The sequence below is a fragment of the Podarcis pityusensis genome (assembly GCF_964106645.2).
Source record: "Podarcis pityusensis genome assembly, chromosome: Z".
NCBI lineage: Eukaryota > Metazoa > Chordata > Lepidosauria > Squamata > Lacertidae > Podarcis > Podarcis pityusensis.
The window spans coordinates 18,803,489-18,825,878 of record NC_138044.1 but is presented as its reverse complement, the minus strand read 5'-3'; the positions used below and the strand labels follow the sequence as shown (position 1 = coordinate 18,825,878).

General features: G+C 43.3%; 1 protein-coding gene across 1 annotated transcript; it reads right to left on the bottom strand.

Annotated features, from left to right (window-relative positions):
- Positions 1–883: 883 nt before the first annotated feature.
- LHX3 (LIM homeobox 3) lies at positions 884–20,915 on the bottom strand (the record flags this gene model as incomplete). Its single annotated transcript, XM_080991211.1, has 6 exons — positions 884–1,690; positions 2,230–2,401; positions 4,575–4,726; positions 6,136–6,338; positions 8,196–8,367; positions 20,846–20,915. 6 exons carry the CDS (start codon positions 20,913–20,915, stop codon positions 1,299–1,301), a joined length of 1,161 nt encoding a protein of 386 aa, XP_080847337.1. The 3' UTR covers positions 884–1,298.
- Between the last annotated feature and the right edge of the window lie 1,475 nt (positions 20,916–22,390).

Below are 22,390 nucleotides of genomic sequence, written 5' to 3'. Positions count from 1 at the left end.
TAGGAACCCTGTGACAATGGAGGTCTCACCCCATTGGCCTCCAGCACCTACCTTCCCACCCAGTTGCCTACACTGCTTGGAGAGAAAGTAAAGAAGTGTGGGGAGATGCATGGGGTGGGGTGTTTTCTTTCACCTTCTCTCCAATTAGGAAACATGGAGGGGGAGTGGAGCAGAGAAGGCCAGGGCTCACAGTTATTGTAGGGGGTTGGACTAGATGACCCTTGGGGTCCCTTTGTGTCACCGCCATTCCTGGCAATTGTGCCAGGCTCCCTGACATTCCACAGAAGAACCACTTTTAAAAGGAGTAACTTGAAAAAGCACACAAACCCCATTTCCCACTCCAGGAGATGAATGACACATACAGACCACTGATCTCTATGAGCCTATGATAAAATGAGAACCGGTTCTGTAATTAATACACCTTATTCACAGCATGATGGAAATAATACAGCTAGTAGCCTACAAATTAGGGCCACCTTGGCCATAAAAGAAAAAAAGAAAGAAAGAACATTGCATCATTGGCATTTGAAAACCTATGTCTTGGGTGCATGCATTTTTTAAAAAAAGGAAACAACCCATCCTCTCTCTCTCTCTCTCTCTCTCTCTCTCTCTCTCTCTCTCTCTCATATTCTTTTAAGAGTCCTCTTAGAAGGGTATTTCCTCAAAATATCTCACCGCTTGGAAGTATTCACACACACACACACACACACACACCCCTTTCTTTTCACTGTAGAAAGCAATTTTGAAGCTATGTAATTTTTTCAAGAGCTTCTGATAGGCCTGGGATGGCAGAAAGGCCAGTCTTTCCACTGAGAGATGTATGGAGAACAGTGTTATTTTAAAAAATAGAAACAAAAACAAAATTAACATCCCTCCCCAGACACACATATATCTTATGGAAATCACAAGGTCTGTTAGGCGCTCAGCCGCACAGCACCCTGTGTAGAAGCTGCAACCATCCTTGGGGGAAATACAGAAACATCCTGGCATTTCCCCTAACCATTTGGTGTCATCAGTAGGGTTGCCTGGCCCTGTGGTTCAATGGCAAGTGGCCCAGCCCAGGAATCACTTCCAGACTGTCAGTCAGGCCCAAAAGGCATCTTGGTCCATATATATATTTTTCCACACATGCCCCTAATATGGGGCTAGTCCTGCGGTTGGGGCAGTGAATGTTGTAGGAGGATGTCCTCCATCATCTTTGCTGGCCGATCCCAACACCAGTAGAGATAACATTGTCATTCCATTTTTTAAAAGTCTCAAGGGAGCGCGCACACCCTTGCCAGATGTGATGGGCTCCATCAAAACTGGGCATGATCCACTTCGTCCAGCCATGAGGCAGGACTCGCAGGGAAGTCTGGGTAGCCCCCGCTGCTCCCCGTGGAGAGGTCCGAGCTGGGTCCATTCCCTGCCAGCACCCTCATGGGCTGGGGCACTCCCTGTCCGCTCTGCCCCACCAGGCTGAGGCCACCATCAGGGTAAACCAGGCTGGACATCAAGGGCTGGTGGCCAGGCAGGGCCTGCAAAGGGCTGGTAGGGCGGAGGTCATGATACTGGTCTGGAACTGGGAGTCCACTGTGCTCCAGGGAGAAGCCTCCATTGCCCCCAGCTGGCCGCCCCAGGGCAGGAGAGTTTTCCCCAAGGCTGCCATAGACTCCGTTGGTGTGGCTGATCTCAGAAATAGATGGTTCATCTGGAAGAGGGGGGAAAGAGAGAGCAGCTTTATTTTTATTTTATTTTTACAAACTTAGTTGAATTAAAAAAAAAACAACAATCACCAAGCATAACAAATTGTCTTCCAAATGCATGTCCAGATGTTGCACATTGCAGGTGTTGAGCTAGATGGGCCTTGGGATCCCTTCCGATTCCTTACCCTCCAAGTGTCCCTATTTTCCAGGGTCAGTCCCAGATTTACAGAAGCCATCCCATATTCAGATTTATTCCTATTTTCTTTGGAGAAATGTTGGAGGGTATGGAGTTATGCAACACCTGAACCAAGGAGATACAACCTCTAGAAGACATCTGAAGTCAGCCCTGTATAGGAAGGTTTTTTTTTTAATGCTTATTGTTTTATTATGTTTTTATATATGTTGGAAGCCGCTCAGAGTGGCTGGGGCAACCCAGTCAGATGAGTGGAGTATGAATAATAACATTGTTATTAATATGAAATAGAGCGTCCCTATTTTCATTGGAGAAATGTTGGAAGGTATGCAATTCTACAATTCTATGTACCTGTGAAGGAGACCTCAGCGTCGCTGTCCGGGCCCTCTTCCTGGATGCTCTCCTTGTCGGATTTAGAGTTCCCTCTTGACCGCTTCATGTTCCGGAAGTATTGCCCCCACCTCTGCCTCCCAGCGTCTTTCTTGAGCCGCTTCTCTTTCGCTCTCCGATTCTGGAACCAAACCTGAGGAGCCAGCCAGGAGAAGCTCTTAAATCTGCAACATTTAAGTGCTCCTGAGAAAGCCACTGCCATCCTGGAAGCTGCAATTCACCTCTCACTGCAACATGGACATTTCCCCAGAGATGTCCATCTCTCACTTACTTTTATTTTTCTGAGGGTTGGGCACTTGCTACAAGTTCAAGCTCACATTTACAATATACAAGTTTATATTGACCTCTGAAGTTGTGGGATTCTGTCACCACAGAAATGCTATTATATATAGTTTCCATCAGGTATAGGTATATCTGTGAGTATAGGGCGGGATATAAATGTCAATAATAATAATAATAATAATAATAATAATAATAATCCCAGCATATAAACCTGATTCTTAAGTGTAACAACAACTACACTTTGAAACTCCCTGCCTTTGGATATTTTGGTACCTGCTCAAACGTTCATGTTTAGACAAGCCTACCCAGATGCTTAGAAAGTTTTGTACATTTTCAAGTATTGTTACTTGATTTTATTGTTTTATCTTTTTGTAAACTGCCTTGAAGGGTCTTTTTTAACAACCAGGTGGTGTATAAATTTTATAGCATAAGCAAATAACATACCGTATTTTTTGCTCTATAAGACTCACTTTTTCCCTCCTAAAAAGTAAGGGGAAATGTGTGTGCGTCTTATGGAGCAAATGCAGGCTGCGCAGCTATCACAGAAGCCAGAACAGCAAGAGGGATTGCTGCTTTCACTGCGCAGTGATCCCTCTTGCTGTTCTGGCTTCTGAGATTCAGAATATTTTTTTTCTTGTTTTCCTCCTCCAAAAACTAGCTGCATCTTGTGGTCTGGTGCGTCTTATAGAGCGAAAAATACGGTAATATGTTGAAGATGCACCACTTTACCCTGGCCTTGTGGCAGTAATTTGTTTTAAACTTTGGGGGGGGGAGTATTCAACTAAGTTTTATTCAGAGTAGATATGTTGGAATTAATGAAACTACCTTTGCCATGGTTATTCATTCCAGTAGGTCTACTCTGAGAAAAACTTAGTTGAAAAAAGCCTTGTGTTTTTAAATTGCTGTAACCTTGTGGCGAAGGGCAGGGAAGACATTGAATAAATAAATAAGTATTTATTGGTATTCCTACCTCCAATTAGCCATTCGTTACCTGAAGGTGTCCAAGCAGTTAAATTTTTATTAACAGTTAATTATCCAAGCAGATAAATAATTTTATTTATCGCTTTTGCATTACAGTACAACAATTCAAAACATGCATGTAATGCAACAAATAGACAATATTTAACAGCACATTTAAATGCCAAATTGCTTTGATGAATTTATTGCTGTGTTTGCTTTATTTGCATGTTATAAGGATTGCAATCTTTTGTTATTCTTAATGCCATTGTGATTATTGTGCTTTGAGCTCAACATCCATTGTTGGAAAAGCAGAACAAAAAATATCAAAGCAAAGCAAATATTTATATTAATAACTGTTTGTTTGTTTCATAAAATTGATATCCAGAGACAGGGAGTTCCAAAGCTACCACACCAAAAGACCAAATCTTACAAAGGTATAATTATTATGTGGCACCTATATTAGTGCCAATTCTGCTGATTGAAGCAGTCAAGAGGGCACATGAGGGGTAAGGCAATCTCATAGGTAAACTTGTCGCAAGTTGTTAAGGTTTTATATATACTAACACTAACAACTTGAACTTGGCTCAGCAGCAAATCAGCAACCATAGCAGATCTCTGAGCACAGCTGTTATATGCTGACAAGGCACCAGTCCAGCCAGCAATTGTGCTTCAACATTCTGCAGTGGCTGCAGCCTACGAATAAAGCATGAGGGAAGCCCCACAGAGGGCTCAGTGCAGTAATCCAACCTTAAAGTAACCAGTGCATGAACTACTATGGCAATGCTTTCCCAGTTCAGGAATGCCGGCAGCTGTCGCATTTGGGTGACAGTCGATATTAGTAACATACCAGCAACTATTTTCCCAACCCAGCACACACTCTTCTCTCTCTTTCTCTTTATTTAAACAGATTTTATACTCTTAACTATAATGGTCTCTAAGCAGTTTGCAAAGAAGCAATTCAGAATCAGTAAAAATATATATATAATCAAGCATTAGTTAAAATGCTTGCTGGAAAATGCCTGCTCCCTCCCTTGCCCCACCCACCCTCAGGTAGGGTCACTCACCTGGACCACTCTCATATCCAGGCCGGTCTCGGAGGAAAGCTGTTCCCTCACATGCCGGGCCGGCTTTGGGGAATTGTTGTATGCATTTTTCAAGGTTTCCAGTTGCTTGGCTGTGATTGTCGTGCGGGGTCTCTTTGCTGTGGACTCCGCTTCTGCAAATGTCCCCAAGAGACAAGGCATCAAATATCCCAAAGCTCCAGGAGCCACAAACCTATGACCCTAAATCAACCCCCAGCCCATCCAATTCTCTGGATTGTGGTTGGTTTTTGTTTTTTTAAGAATTCTTTATTGGGTTTTTTTCATATATCCAAAATAATACAAGCAAACATTTTTTTTACCACTAACCTTGTCTCCCAACCCTCCTCAGAACATAAAGTGTCTAGTAACTTTTATGCGTGTGTGTGTGCATGCTTGCTTTTCCATAAATTTCCAATAGGCTGCTGAAAGCCATATTCCTTAGATATTAAAAATGAAATAAAGCCTGCCCAAACTTTTTAAAAGTCCTTTGTTATGTTGTTTTTCCTTCTTGTTCTAATTTCACAAGTCTGTTCTTTTCCCAAATCTGAGATGTCCATTCAATCCACATAGCGCTGGAAGGAGTTCGCCAGTGCTTCATTTCTCTGGTCTCTTTTGAACTAATGGTATAAACAATTCAACATAAATGGAACTGAACTCTATAACAAATCCTGCATAGCAGGAGACTGGACAAGGTGACCTTTGGCATCCCTTCCAAATCTACAATTCTATGATTCAATTCTATGGAATCAATTTACTAATTGTACTGTTCATATTGTACTATTGGAAAACCTGGCAACCTAAACTTGCATCTGTTATTTCTTCATTAATCCCAATATCACATCACCCGGATTTTTTTCCAGCAAGGGAGAAATAATTTGGGAATCCGAATATTTACACACATAGTGAGATTTTTATACCAATAATCAGCCTCCATTAACCCAATAAAATAAACTTTGCCAAATTTTTACACAAGCTGGATTTAGTTAATCAAATAAATAGTTTTATTATAAAAGCGTATGTAAAAATACAAGCTCTGAGGCCCTTGACAAAAACTGAAAATTTATTAAACACAATGGATAGAGATGGGGGGAAGAGTTAAATGATACTCTTTATTGCTTAATGTAACTTACGGATCTATGGAACCCCTTCAAATGATATGGGAACCAGATATCAGCACACAAATTCTTCTAATGAATTGGAATAAAATTTAGGAATCAACACCTCCAAAATCTGTTTCCAATTTTCTTAGGGAAACTGACCAAGTGACTTTGGCTCTGCCCATTTCCACCATATACCCCCTGACAGATTCCCCCGATAGAATGTGGTACTCAACAGAAAATACCTCACCCACCCCAGGTGTAAAGAGAGGTTGGAGAACTTCCAAAGCAGATAAAAAATCCATGTGACAATGAGTGTGCCAAGCCACTCCGTACTAGGGGAGGCAACCCCCTCAAAGTAAGCACCACTTTGTGACCATCTATGGTGAAAATGCTCCATAAATATTGGAGATGAAATAACAGGGAGCCTTCTGGGTGCAACCCACCTCTCTGCTTGGCTGTCTCGTAGTCAGCTTTGCAAACCAGGCGACTGTCCTCCATGAGGTAGAATTCGTCCCCTGTGGCCAGCTGTCGCTTGCAGACAACACAGGAAAAGCAGTGGAGGTGGTAGACGAAGTCTTGGGCTCTCCGCACAACCTGTGTTGGAGGAATCCCCTGTTGACAGGCCGCACATTTGGTCCCAAACCTCCTGTTTGGTTATTGAAAGGAACAAAGCTTTAGTTATGATTCTTGCATGGCAGAGGGTTGGACTAGATGACTCTTGGTACCCCTTCCAACTCTACAATCCTATGATTCTGTAAATTAATATGTTCTGATTCCTTCCTTGAAATTTTCCTTTCATTGCTGAAGAAACTACATTCCTGTTGTGGTCCAGGATCATTTGCCTTGCAGGGGGTTGGACTAGATCAGGGTTTCCCAAGCTTGGGTCGCCAGCTGTTTTTGGACTACAACTCCCATTATCCCTAGCTAGCAGGACCAGTGTTCAGGGATGATGGGAATTGTAGTTCAAAAGCAGCAGGAGGCCCAAATTTGGGAAACACTGAATTAGGTAATCCTTGGGATCCCTTCCAATTCTATGGTTCTATGATGCAAAGAAAATGATCCCATAGTCAACTGGCAGCTCCTGGGTGTACTTATTTATTATTTACTTATTTCATAAAATATTGTATGCTGCTCAATTGTAAAAATATAATTAAAAAATCTCAAAGTCATTTTACAAAAAAGATAAAGCATTAAAATGATCACTAAGAAAAATTAACAATAATGTAAGAAATTCAAAAAGTTCAAATAACAATAGACTAAAGCAAATTAAAACTCATCTTTAATTAAACAACTGCAGCAAAGTCTCTTGAAATAAATCAGCAGGGACAAATTTTATCTCATAAAATTTATACATTGCTTGATAGTAAAAAAACCTCACAGCTGTTTCCAAAAAGATGAAACAATAAAGTTACCAAAAAGAAGAATTAATAACAATTTAAGACTTTTGAAAAGTTAAAATAATAATAGACTAAATTAAAACTCACACCAACTTTCTCAATGTCTGGAGAGGTTTGTCTAAACAAAAAAATATTTTTAGCACGTGCCAAAAAGAGTACCCTAAAGAAGGTGCCTGCCTGATATCAATAGGAAGGGAGTAGGTGCTATCATGCTGAAAGATCTGAGAACTTACAAATGGGGAATTTATTGTACAATTCTGCTGTTGAAGAGACCCAAGAGCACGCTGGGACACCTTCCCAAAAAATGGACAGAGAGTGAAATCTGGAGTCATGCGCACTCATCCCCCTGAAAGTCCATAATGCAAGTGCAAGTGGTAGAGGGAGCTGGTTGTCTTTCTTCATGATGGGAGGGGAATTCTGTCCATGCCCAAGCAAAGCCTGGTTGTTGCAGGTGGATCAGGCCAAAGGGGGCCCATCTAGTCCAGCATCCTGTTCTCACAGCGGCCAAATGCCCCCAAGAACCTAGGAACTGAGATAGACTGCCTCTGGACCTGGAGGTTCCATTAGAACATAACAAGAGCCTGGCTGCTGGATTGGGAGTCTATGTCATACAGCATCCTGTCCTCACAGTGACCAACTAGATGCCCATTATGGAAAGCCCACAAGCAGGACCCAAGCACAACAGCAACTCTCCGGTTCCCCACCACCTGGTTGGGGAGTAGACTGCCCCTGGGCATGGAGGTACCACTGTCATCATAAACATGGCCACAATGAGGACAGGTGGCTGGACTAGACAGGCCACTGGCCTGATCCTGCATGGCTCTGCTGGTGTTCTTATGCCTCCAATGGACAACTCTTTCTTTGGCTTTTGCAGGGTATGAATTGGCCTGAGTCCTACCCCCAGGCAAGGCTTGCAATTCTTTAGTTGTGATTCCTGCATTGTAGGGACTTGAACCAGATGGTCCTTAGGAGGATTCCTTCCCCTTCTGTGATTCTGTGACCTTATTTTGTTGCCCGGGGGTGGATCCCAACAGGGATCTCCCCTTAGGAAACGCACTCCCTTGTGGCCCATTTGATCCCCCTCCTCCTCCACCCCCAGGACTCACTTAAAGAAGTCCTCCTTGCAGTAGACGCTCTCCCCGCGACTGAAGCACTTCTCCGCTAGCTGGACTTGACAATCACTGCACTTCAGGCACTTGCTGTGCCAGTGCCGGTCCAGCACCTTCAGGATGAAGCGGTCCACAATGTGCTGGTTGCACCCTGCGCATAGCGGGACCTCTGTTGGGGAGAAAGACATAGAGACACCTGTCAAGCCAGGTGTTTGCAACCTTGCAACGGGTTTGATGCAGCAGCAAAAAGGGCTAATGTGATTTTAGGCCAGAGCAAGGGAAGGAATAGTAATGCTCCATTCTGCCTTGCTCAGACCTCACCTGAGTCCATTTTTTGGCACCACATTGCAGTGGGCTTAACTAGTTGGCTTTTCGGATCCCCTCGGTGTAGAACGGAGCGTGAGAGGTGGGGGCGCTGAGTTGTTTTTTGCGTTGCACAGGGTGCTGCTGAAATTTGAGAGCCCAAAGTCTGCCACTGGCCCCCTTCTAGAATGCTATGATCCTTTAGCTGTGATTCCTGCAGTGCAGGGGGCTGGACTAGATGGCCCTCATGGTCCCGTCCAATTCTGCAATGCTGATTCTAATACATCAATGATTTTATTTATTCAAAAAAACCCAAACCATTTTTAAAGCATTCTAAAAGAAGTTTAAAATGTTCTCCCAGTCACTGGTCTCAAATGTTGCCAGAAACAAAGAGTTTCCCTTCAAACTCAACGATTCTATGATCCCCCAAAGGCCTTGTGGCCGGTAAATACAGTGATAAATGCATAAATACAAATTAAAAACATAATAGAATATATCCCTTACAGGTGTTAAAAAGAAAACAACCTGGAGATTTTAGAGACATGCAGATTAGTTCCCTCAATTCAGTAATTGAGTGATTAATCTAGGCATCTCGCTCTCCCCTCACTTCTGCCTCTTGCGCGCCCAGTTCTTGAGCGGTCGCACAGCGCCTTGCGGATGGATGCCGGTGAGCCTTTTTCGGGGTGGGGGAGCGCAATGTCTCCCCTGCCCCCCACCTTTCACTTCCACTGGGAAGCGAGCCTCCCACTGGCATCCCCAGGAACTGGGAGGTGGGGAGATAGAGAGAAATGGATCGCTTAAGGCGCAACCCGATCCTAAGGCACGTTGGCTCAGAAGCAAGGTAGCTGGGAACCTGTTGCATTGCTCACTTTTGCTGTGGCTTCCTCCGCCGCCCCCATTTGTCCCCCCCCCCTTTTTTTTTTAAGTATTTGTCGATTTTTCAAGGGGGGTCTTCCTCCGCCCTCCCATTGGTCTGAACCCACACACGTCGCCTTCCTCCTTCACCACCGCCATCAAGTCCCATAAAAAAAATGAATAAAGTCCCATCAAAATCACCGCCAAAAATAGGAAAGCTAAATTATTGCTGTTGGTTTTTCCTTACTGGTAATTTTATGGTTTGTGTAAACTGCTTTGAAGATGTGGGTGTTGGTGGGTGAGTTTTTAAACAATACAACGGTGTATAAATTTTACCAAATAAATATACGATAAGGATTCCCTCCCCCACCTCGCGCGCCCAGTCGCGGGCAGGGTGCAAAAACAAATCAAGGCTCAAAATGTGGTTTTAAAACATCCAGACCTGCCTCCTTTTTGCCTGGAACTTTCCTTGCTTTTCCTTCGCGTTTTGTTTCTTTTTTATTTTATTCTGGTTTTTTTTATTATTATTCTGTTATTTGTTTGTTTCCCTTTCTGGAAATTTGGGTTTTGACGAGTTTCAAGTGCGTCCCCCGCCCCCTTTTTTTAACACAAGGCTGGTTTTCGTTGTCAGTCGCGGCACTCGTCATATCCCCGAGAGTATTTTTGTGCGCGCTACTGATTTATTTTAGAGCCTTCCTTTCCTTGAACTTTTTTCTGGCGAAAGACGTCAGCGGTTCAGATGCATTGCTTTTGACACAGCGGTTCGGGATTTTAGGACTCACCTTAAATTTAGGGTCGTGTGTTGTTTTAAATGTTTTTTTAAATACTGGGTTTTAGTGCTGCCACCCGCCCTGGGACTTTAGGGTGAAGGGCGGGCAATGAATAAATTCATGATGATGATTAATCTATTTGACGTTTATTGTTGTTTTAACTATCACAGTCGCATCAACCACAGGAACACACACACACACACACACACCAAAATTGAGGAACAGCTTCAACCGAAGTATGCCTTTACATTAATTTATAGCAAAACAATATGAAAATGAATGAAAACTGTTGTTGTTGTTGTTAATTCGCATTTACCTATATCTATATCTATAAAATTGAAAATAAATCCTGATAGCACTTTATTTAGAAAATTGAACAAAACATAGTGCATAATTGGAGGAGGCGAAAAAGAGAAAGTTTTTGTCTTTCTTAGTTCAGGGAGACACTCAACTAAAGATATGAAGTGTTGTTGTTGTTGTTGTTGTTGTTGTTATTTTTGTTGTTGTTGTTGTTGGGAAGAGGATCCAAGCTTGAAACCAATCAAGTTTTCCCCCTCCTGGGCCAGAACTTGACTCCACCCTCCACCAAAAAAGCCGGAATGACTTATTTGAGTGTCCCGTTTCTACACATGATTTCCTTTCTCTGGGATCCAGACACGTTTTGTGAGAAGAGCAACCAACAGCCAGGACGGGTCATTTCTTAATCTTTTCTCACGAAAAGCGACCACAAAGACTCTGTGATTGATTCCTGTACTGCTGAGGACTGTACTAGATGATTCTTTAGGCCCCTTCCAACTCTGCTATGATTCTATTAGTCTTCGCAAACGAAATAAATAAAAAATACTTTCCAAAACAAAATAACCTTCCCCAAACGAAATTTTAAAATTCCCCAGGTTTAAAATAATAACAATTCTCCGGCTTGACCCTAACTAGGCTCAAGTCTCCTGGGGGGGGGGGGGGGCTTGATTTCTTTTTACGGTTTTTAGTTCCCTTTTCCCCAGAGAGCAGCTGGAGAAAGGTTCAGGGGCGAAAACGCCCCTGCCCCCAATCACAAGCCGATGCATTTACCAGGATGGGGATAACTCAGTTGCATGGAGCAGTAAGACTCTCTCAGGAACCCTTCCATCCTTTCTTTAAAAATATGTTATTAATATACAAAATAAACCACAAATAAATAGCATAAATAAATAGTTACCACCACTACCCCATTTTAGCTATTATTGGGATTTTTTCTTTAAGAAGGCAGGAAACACTCCGGTCCAATATTTTCTCCGCTGCGACTAAAACAATCCTGTGTGTACGACTGGCTTGTTGGCATTCATTCCCCATTTTACTTATTATTATTATTATTATTATTATTACTGAATTTTTGATGCCATTGTAAATGCAAACACAATTTAAAACTCAAAATCGAAAATCAAGAACATCTAGGGAGACATTTCTGCATATACCTGAAACCCACTCATTTTCGGAGAAGGTTACATTATAATATCTGATTTCCGATTATTGATATTCATTGTTTCTCTTTCTTTATTATAGGAATCAGCTGGCCATGGGAATAATAGTAACAATAATAATAATAATACGGATTGATAGAACCAGACCATACTATATGATGAAGCAATAAAATCATGCCCAACAGCATGGAAATTATGGGGGGGGGGAATTGTCCCATTTTTGCCTTTAGCTTTTAAGATATTTTTTCTAATAACATAAAATAATATAATTAATATAATATGCATTATACACAAACATATAATCAATCAATAAGTTTATTGTTCCAGCCAAAGGTCATGAGAAGTCCGTAGCAATATATTCATAAAATAATACCGAGCTTACATCTATGATATAAACCAACATCCATTGTGTAAGATAAAAATCTGAAATAGATTTCCACTGTTAAAGTGGTTCAGTTCTAGAGCTTATGTTGATATTTTTTAGGGACCCCTGTTTCTCTTTTCAGCCCGTTTCCTACGTTTGTGTTCCTTCTGCAAAGTATAAGATAGTCGTTTATATGATTTATATTAACCGTCCACCCAAATGCGATTGTGCAAATATATATATATATATGGTGGGAAAGGTCCAATTCGGCGGAGGGGCTCTCCAAATCTTCCTCCCTTGCAAGAAGTTTCTTGGCGGCCCCGATCCACCGATCATTCTTTTCTCTCTCCCGCTCAGCCAACACCCCCAACCCCAGCCCCTTTCCGATCTCCCCTTTCCGAGATGGACGGACAACTCTTTTTCGGACGTCTCTCTCCCGCACCCCGCATCTGGAGGAGGGGGAGCAAATCCGAAGAAAGAATTGGGGCCGCGCTCCCTTTTCCCTTCTTCTACTCCGCAATATTTTATTTGGGTGGGGACTTGTCTCCCTTCAGATGAGCGCCCCCCCCCCCCATCTTACCTCTGCGGGCCAGGAGGGCGAGGAGCGTCTGGGTGCCGACGGGGGGCTCCATCCTGCCGCACCTCCAAACTGGGCAAGGCGGACGTAGGAGACTGGGGGGCGGGGCGGAGAGGAGAACTGCGAGAACCGCCCCTTTAAGGTGCGCGGTCGGGGGGAAGCCCAGCCTGCCCGCTCACGTCCCCGCCCGCCGCTTCCGCACGACGGACAGCGACAGTGCAGCCGGGTATTCTGAAGCAGGAAAGCCGCTCTGAGTTTTGTTTTACAATCAACGTGTATACGTGTTACTAAATTTTACTAAAAAGGCCCGGCGGAAACATAAGGAACATACAATTAGCAGAGAACTAAAATGTTGTCTTAAAGGTTTCGAAAGAACTAATAAGAGGAGACTGAAATATTATCATTAATATTTCACAAGAAGAACTCAAAAGCTCCCCTGAAAGAAGTAGCTTGGCTACTGGGAGTTCCAGACAAAGCGTTGCCTCCCTGAGTGAGTCCCTGAGTTGGTTTATTTGCTTCACGGTACACCGTGAAGGAGCCCCTTTGGCGCAGAAGACGAATGGGGGCCTAAGTATTCCTGACAGGTGGCCATCCAACCTCTATTTTAAAACCTCCAACGAAGGAAGTTTACGCTTTTTTAAAAAGTGGGGGATCAACCTGCCATGCCGTGGAGAAACTGAGTTTTGGGCGTATCGAGGATCCCTGTTTTCAAATTGGCTTGATTTTCATTCGTGTATTTCTTGTGAGCCGCCTTGAGACCCAGGTGGTCAGACGGATTAAAATATACATAAACCTTACCTTTTTAAAAAAATACATAACAATAAAGGGTTTAGAAATCACTCAGTCACTCGATCAATCAATCCTTTTTTTGTTGCTGCTGAAAGAATCCATCTATCTCTTCGTTTTCTTTCTATTATTTATTAATTAATTTCATATTTATTTCATACAATTTACACACTGCTTTGAGAGGGGAAACCTCAAAACAGTATCTACAAAAGATGATATGACTGAGAAAAATTTGGCAGCGAGAGTTTCAAACTTGCACAGAATTGAAACGCTATAACAGGTTAACATTATTTCTAATATTAATTATTAATTAAGCATATATTATTTATTATATGTGTATCCTGACTTTTCCCTAGACTCCAGGTGGCCACAAATTAAAAGGCAGAGAAAATACAAAAAGTTAAAAGCATGCAAAAGAATACATATAAACCAGCCTGACAGTTTCATGGGGACTTTTTGTGATGTTCTGGAACAACAATTTCAAACTTTATGCTGCTTTTAACCAGCTGTGACACAATTTCTTTATGCACTTTATCTTTGGTTTACTATGTTTAATAATAAAAGAGAATGATAATAAAAACATGCAAAAAGTAATCGTTGAAAAGGGAACTGAACTCTTCTGCATGTCCTTATTAAGCCCTTGCTCGGACTTTGCTCCCTTGGACGTGAGACCCGTTGATAGATAAAAGGCACTTAGACAAAAGCCCCTGCCCCCGCCCAACTTTCTGCAGCTAGAAATCCTGCCCTTTAGGCTCTATTACTCCCTGAGCTGCTAGTTTTCTAGCGGCAAGGGCCAGTTTTACCAGCGTTATAAATGCCCCGCCTCCACTGGCAGACCCCAAAAGGCAACTTGGTTGGTCCTCAAAGGCACTAATTCCTGCATTGCAGGGGGTTAGGCTAGATTACCATTGGGGATCCCATCCAACTCTATTACAGTACCTCCAAAGGTGGTGGATTCTCCTTCCAAAGGAAACGCAGGAAGAAAAAGGAGCGCAAGGAACAGGTGCCCCCCCCCCCACAAAAAAGGATGGCCCTTTGCTCTGGCTAGAGGCGTCTTCCACTGCCCATGGATCAATGGGTGGGGGGTGCCTGGGGAAATCAAGGCGAGAGCCCAAGATCGATGGTGCACAGCAGGCAGGTGGGGTCGAGGAGTTCCCCGGAAGGAGAGTGAGGAAAACAGGCAGGAGAAGATGGATAGGGGTGTTCCTCTGGGAGGGGCCAGGGAGGTCTTCGAAGGTCCCGGTTTGCCCCTAAGAGGTCCCGAAAGCCCAAGCCTGGCTGGGACGCTTTTCCCGTACACAGGATCATAGAATTGTAGAGTCATAAGGAACCCCGAAGGGCCACCTAGCCCGACTCCCTGGAGCGCAAGAATCGCAACTAAAGCACCCCATGAATCAAACCAGCGATCTGTAATTTTACTTGGACTATGTAGATTGCCGTCAGATCCTATCTGATAACGCTGCATTTTGCAGAATCTTGTGTGACCTTTTTTTCCTTCTTCTTTTTCTGGAAACTAAATACACATTATGTGTGCAATGCAAAATATAATTTATGTAACATAAACATTCTGCAAGCCTGCTTTGACGCCATGTAGATGACAGCATGCAAGGACTATTGGTATTAATTATTTATTAACTTTATTTACCGCCTTTCATCAAGAGACCTCAGGGCGGCTTATAGCACAAAACAAAGAATACATTTTAAGACCAATTTCAGTTACTTTAAAAAGAATGTTGCTGTTTTACTTTTGAATGCATTATTTTTTTCCTACCAATAACTTCATGGTTTTATTCTTCTCATAAACCACTTTGAGGCTTTTAAACCATCAAGTGGGAAATAAAGATTATGAAATAAATAAGTGATAAAATTACATAGTTAGTTATTCAGTTTATATCTCACCCTTCCCCTGAAGGATATAAATTGAATACTTAATAAATAATTTTAATAATATTAATTTTGGGAAGCAACTATTTTTAAAGAAAGTGCTGCTGATGTGGGGGGGGGTGTGGGTGTGTATTTAATTGTTTTAAATTATTGCTTTCCCTCTCTCTCTGTTTACGCTGCATTTTGTTTGTTTCTGTTTTAACTGTAACCTGCCTCAAGTTCCTCTCGGGGAAAAGGCTATCAAAAGGGATATAAATACAATAATACTTATTATTATTATTATTATTATTATTAAATAATAATAATATGTTCACCTCACTGCCAGGCCGATCTCAGCATCTAAAAAGCGGCATCTCTCTCTATCTCTATCTCAGATCTCTGAGTTGTCTCATGAGCTAATCTCAGGCCCTTCATACTGTGTGTTGGCAATATGCAAAGTTATTTAAATTTAATTTGCTAATGGGTCGGAGGAAGGAAATTTAATCAGCTAAAAGGTTCCCCAGCTGGATGAGTTACTGCCCGTTATTCTCCAGCCTTTCCTTTTGGGGGTCCTTTTCCTCGAAGGCAGCATCCCACGACGCGTGGGGGAGAAAAGCACCACGACTCTCACCCAGGAAGGGCAAGCTGACCCCACCGCCACCCCAAGAATTCACAACCGGGAGACACCCCTGGACCTCTTTTGGATGATATGGGGAAAGGTGGAAAAGTGGGGAGGGGGAGGGACAGTGGGAGAACACTAGAATCACAGAATGGTAAGGCTGGTAAGGACCTAAAGGTCATCTCCACCCCCTTGCCCCACAATGCAGGAATTCCAGCTAAAGCATCCTTGACAGATGACCATCAAACCTCTGCTTAAAAGTCTCCAATGAAGGGGGGGGGTCCATCACCTTCCAAGGGATTTGGATGGCTTTTACAGTCAGATTCTCTCCCCCTCCCCATGTTTATTGGAATCACCAAGCTGGGTACTGAGAAATTCTGTCCAGCCCAAAAGCTTTCCAGTGCTACTCTGGGCCACCAGAAATCCACCATTCTGCTTTACCTTTTACCCCCAGGGTGTTTGCAGCGTCATTCCTCCAATTGCAATCTGGTTTAACTTGGGGGGGGGGGGCAGAATTAACTTGTACTCCACCCTGGAAGCTGTTGGTGAAGGATGGGTAATAAGTCCAATGAAATCACTGCATTATGTCCTACCTAAGACTATTTTCAACCTGCTGTAACAAGATTTCTTTCCCTTTATCTTTGGTTTATTTTGTTTATTAATAAAATTAATATTTTTTTTGGAAGCCCAAAAGGGGGTTATGGATGGCTCACCCCTGAATTTCAAATGTGTCTTTTTGACTTAGATTCAGCCAGACTTTTTTAAAAAAAAGAAAGAAAAAGAAATCATTCTCAGGACAGGAAATTCACTGCCCCATTCCAGTTCCTTAAGGTAGAGTGTATTTAAACAAGAAGAAAAATGGAAGGTGAGTAGCTGAGAGTCTAGGTTATGAGAGAACGCCAAACATCCCAAATCCCAGAAAATTAAACATGGAGAAATGGAGTGAACAAAAATCAATTGGATTGGGGGGGGGGGGGAGTCTCAAGATGCCCCCCGGAGGCAGAGGTCTGCCTTGCATGGGATGGCATCAAGGCCATAGATCTGGCAGACACTCCTGTTTTATTCCCTTTTAATTTGTGAAGGCCATTGTGTACATTTTAATTTGTGAAGGCCATTTAAAAGTATTACATGTCTATTGGCAGACCACACTCAACAGCCCAAAAACAACATCTGCTGGACCCTTGAATCCCATAGAGATTGCCAAAAGGATTTACTCTCCAGGAAGGACAAGGCCAGGAATTGCGCACTATGATTCTGACTGTCCATCCATTCTATCTGGTGCAGAATTCTCATGCCTAAACGTATGCAAAGATAATTGTGCTTAACCTAAGCTACCTTGCAGGGTTGTTGTGGAAATTCAATGAGGATTAGAATCCGGGAGATAACCAGGATTCAGATCCCCACTTGGGCATGAAGCTCACTGCGGGACATTGGGCTGATTACTGTCTTCTCTCAGCCCCACCTACCTTTCTCATAAGGTGACCAAGGGTCTGGAAACCAAGCCTTATGAGGACAGGGCTCTCACACGGAAGATGGAGCAAGCTTGTTTCTTCCTGCTCCAAAGGGTAGGACCTGAACCAGTGGCTTCAAGTTACAAGAAAAGAGGAAGAATTTTTTGAGTGTAAGAGCCATTAAACAATGGAACAGACTCCCCCAAGAGTTGGTGGACTTGCCTTCCTTGGAGGTTTTTAATGAAAGGTTGAAATTCCTGCATTGCAGGGGGTTGGTCTAGATGACCCTCAGGGTACCTTCCAACTCTACATTTCTATGATTCTACTGTTTTGGGTATTCAGTGAGGACTAAAACCTGGGAGAGGCCAGGATTCAAATGAAGCTCAATGGTCCATGAAGCTCAATGGGAATGAACTTGGTGGTCTGTCACTGCCACCTCTCAGGGATTAAACCAGGCATAGGCAAACTTGGCCCTCCAGATGTTTTGGGACTACAACTCCCACCATCCCTAGCTAACAGGACCAGTGGTCAGGGAAGATGGGAATTGTAGTCTCAAAATATCTGGAGGGCCGAGTTTGTCTATCCCTGGATTAAATGAAGAAAGGGAGAGAACCATTTATGCTGAATTGAGATCATTGGAGACAGAAAAGGGGGGGAATAGAAGGCAATAAATAAATGAATAGTGCAAAAGGAGGCAATACTTTTAAGTCATTTTAAAATTGTACTTTAATGCTGAAATCTGCCCTGGGCCCTTTGGGAGAAGGGCAGGTAATAAATAATAATAATTTCAATTCAATAAGTTTATTGCATTAGGCAAAGGTATTGACAATTTCATTGTGATTTAGCAACCTACCAGCTTAGTATTAATACTGTAGTGCAGAACATACAAAGAATCCTAGAATGGTAGAGTTGGAAGGGACCTCAGGGGTCATTTATTTATTTATTTATTTATTTATTTTTCTAAAATTTATACATCGCTTGATTGTAAAAAACAAACAAACTCAAAACGGTTTACAAAAGGATAAAACAAAAGAATTAAGAACAATTCACAATCATACTTTAAAACATACAAAAACATAAAATACTAAAACCAATTTAAATTACCTCCACTCTCTAAGCATCTACAAACAAAGAATGTTTTTAGCAGTCACCAAAAAGAGTTCAGCAAAGGCGCACGCTTCATATCAATAGGCTGGGAGTTCCAAAGTACAGGTGCTGCCACACTAAATGATTAAGTTCTTACAAATTTGGAATGGGTATCATGTGGCTCAAACATTCTATGGTCTTTAAAATGTGTTTGTGGGTGGGGGTGTTGGTTTGTTTTTGCTCTTGTTATGTACTTTGTGTTCTCATTTAGTATTTTTATGTTGTGAACAACCCTGTGATCTTCAGGTGAAGGGCAGTATACAATTAGTAGTAGAAGTAGTAGTAGTTGTAGTAATTCCACTGCTCAAAGTGGTTGAGTAGACATGTGCTGGGTAAGTTGCCCTTGTAAGTAAACTGGTCCCGAGTTTTTAAGGGCTTTATATACTAATAGTAACACCTTGAGCGCGTTGCAGAAATCAGTAGTGAAGTAACCAATGCATGAACTACTGCGGCCAGCCTTTCCCTGTCCAAGCATAGCCGTGCAACCAGCTGCAGTTGGTAAAAAGCACTTCTGGCAACTAAGGCTTCCTGAGCTTCCAGTAATGACAGAGCTGGATTCAGAAGCACCCCCAAAGTGCAACTTTGCTCCTTTATGGGGAGTGCAAACCCACACAGGAGAGGCAACTCACCCGTTTCTCGGACTCGGGACATCTAAGCCAACCTCCTGTAATGCAGGAATTGCAGACATCCAAATAATAGTAATAATAACAACAGTGACGAATTTTTTTAATTAAAAAAATACACTTAATTTGAAAAGCAAATAACAAATGAATAAAAATAGAATTATTTTTTTTTAAAAAATCAAATTCCTTGTAGTGCAAGCCTGACCAACTCTACTCTAAAGTAAGCCTCATAGAGTTAGCGGAGCTTACTCCTATGAAAGCGAGCGCAGGGCTGCGAGGCTCCCAGACCCACCACCTCTGGGAATTGTCCCCATTCATTTCCTTGGTCCTATTTTATTTTATTTTATTTTATTTTTGGGAGTTTAACTTGGCGCCAAAAAGTTCAACTTGGCACCCAATAGGGGTAACGTGTGTGTGTATTTCAAGGGATAAAAGGGTCGCCTGTTATTAATTATTATTATTATTATTATCATTATCATTATTATTACTTCTTCTTTCTGCCACCAACCCCCAAAAAACACCCCCTAAGGAACAGGCAGGGAGGGCCTTTATGGAGGAGAGAAAAGCCCCCGAAGGCACGAAAAAAAATTCCTTCTTCTTTCTCCTCCGCCCCCCCCCCCCCAATTTGGTCTTATGTCCACACACAAAATAATTGCACCGTTCCCCCAAAATCAGCTCATCCATTTATTTATTTACTTCTTTGTTTATGTATAAAAATATTTATGATTGGCAAAAAATATTTGAAGGACTCCTAACCTACATACCCCGACCCCCTCCGTCTACGTTTCTTCTTTCTTTCTTTCTTTCTTTCTTTCTTTCTTTCTTTCTTTCTTTCTTTCTTTTACTCCTAAAAAGGAATTTCGATTGCTTTTGTACCATCCGAATAGAAAAAGCGATGCGCCAAGCGGATTGGAGCGGGGTCTCCCCAGTGGATCTCCAAGAGATCCAGACACGGCTCGATCCCCGTCCGGGGAGGATGAACTTTGGAAAAGGATTCCCTCCGTCGCTTCTCAGGACAACCCGCCCTCTCCAGCACCAAAAGAATATTTAAAAACAAAAAACAAAAGCAAAATGAATGAATACACTGACATCCAGTAAATAAGGTCGCTGCAGAAAAAGGCCGAAGGAGATGCAAAACCTCGAAAATTTCCTTACAGGAAATCAAGCATAATTAGGAGGAGAAATTAATAATAGTTGTTACAATAGTAACGATGATAGCAGTGATAGTCATAATAGTTGTAATAATTTGTAGTAGTGCAATAAAGATGGTAGTAATAGTAATAGTAATAGTAATAGTAATAGTAATAGTAATAGTAACAGTTGTAATAGAATCAGTACCAATAGTGCTAACAGTTCTGAGTATAATAATAGCACCAAAGAGTAGCAACATCCTGAGTGGACCCCCGGCGCCTCCTGCGCTGCTCTGCCCTCTCCAAAGAGCGACTTGAGGCACCTGCAGCCCATCTGCCCTCACCGGAGCCCGGAGCCCCCAAGTTGTAGCAGCGCCTTCCTGGAGCTCCAACTTCCCATCCCGGCTAACACCGGTTGCCTTATCCTCCTTAGATCTCCCCGCAAGGAGGGCATCCCCGCAGACCTGCTGGACGCTGCGCGCTCTGCGGGTTTCTTCTTTCCTCCTCTTTCTTTAAAACCATTCCTTTCTTCCATTCTGCCTCCTTTTCCTTCAAAGTGCTTCTCAACCTTTCCTTCCTTAATTTATCTTTCCCTGTCTCTCTTTCCCCCCTCGGACCCCCAGGCCAGATGGCCGCCCCAACGGTCAAGCCTCCTCCTGCTCCGCGCGCCGCCGCTGCCGCTGCCCCGTCGGGTCCCCCTTACCTGCGTTCCGGCCGAAGGCGCAGGCTTCGGCGGGGGCCGCTTTCTCGGCCCGGGCTCGCTCCAAGAGCATCGTGCTGGGGCAGAAAGTGAGTCGAGGTCCCTGTTGAGGTTTCGGGGAAGGGGAAAGGCACGCAAAGACACCCAACCTCAGAGGGAGCTCTGACGGCCAACCTGGAACTCCGGGCGCTGCTGCTGCGGGTCCTTTTTACATTCCCTCCGCGGAGCCCGAGCTGCGTCAGGTCGACCTCTGGCTGTTCCCTGCGATGCTTGGAAGGGTTTTGGGTGGGGGTGGGGAAGGGGGCGACAGGACTAGCAGCAGCGAGGGATATCCCCTGGCAAAGCTTGTGGGCGTCACTTGAGCGGAGCCCCCTCCCCTCCCCAGGGGGCGCTCCTCCTCCTCTTCTCCCCACCTCCCCTCCCCCTTCCCGGGTTCACTTCCTATACCAAGAAGCTTCCTTAACATAACAAAGCCCCCCAGAGCCGTTGGCAAGCCAGGCGAGGCGCCGGAGTTGTCCGCGGTGCTGAAGGGACGCTTGGCGGGCTTTTATCCGCCAGGCTGGCTGGCCTCCCCTGTCCGTCCACACACGCGGCTAGTCCTCACTGAGACAAGACCCCCCCAGTCCTCCTTGTAACGCTTCAGCCTCCACCTGAGTGAAAAAGCCAGCAGGCAACCACAAAAAAACTGTGGTGAAGAACCCTAACGCGTCTCCTTTGCTTTGTGGAGAATGTCACTACTTCTTCATCATCATCATTTAGGTTTCCCCTGTCTAGAACTCTGCCTGGAGGCGACTGATCCAGGCACCTCAATGAGGACTAGGGTCACGATGCGTATTTATAAATTTATTTAGTTATCCAGTTGCTATTCTGCCCTTCCTCCAAAGGAGCTCAGAGTGCATATTGGCTCCTTCAAATGAAGGGTGGAATGGAAATTGAAACTGAATAAATAATTATTCCTGGGGTGCAGCTCTGAGGAATTTGCATCCCACCCCCCATTTTTGGCTTCTGGATGCCAACTTTTTGTCCTCTTCCAGAAGACTCACCATTTGACCAGCAGCACCTTCCTAAAAACTTCTCTAAAGTTGGTCTGTGAGCATTTAGAAAAAGATGCTATTGATACCTAAGAGCCAGCACTGCTTTCTCAAAAAACAAACAAGTCAGGCCAGATAAATCTCATTTCTTTCTTTCTTTTTGATAGAGTTACAAGGTTGGTGGGTCAGGGGAATTCTGTGGACTTAAGTTTTGAGTTCAGCAAGGCTTTTGACCAAGTCCCACATTGTATAATTGTGAGGCAACTGGTAAAATGTGATCTGAACGAGGTAACTGTTAGGTGGATTTGTAGCTGGTTTACTGACTGAACTGAAAAAAATATTCACCAATGGTTGCTCATCATCCTGGGGAAAACGGACAAGTGGGGAGCCACAGGGTTCTCTTCTGGGCCCATTGTTGTTAAACATCTTTATAAATTACTACGATGAAGGTTTTGAGGGGATGCTCATCCAATTTGCAGATGGCACCAAACTGGGAGGGATAGCTAATGCTGCAGAA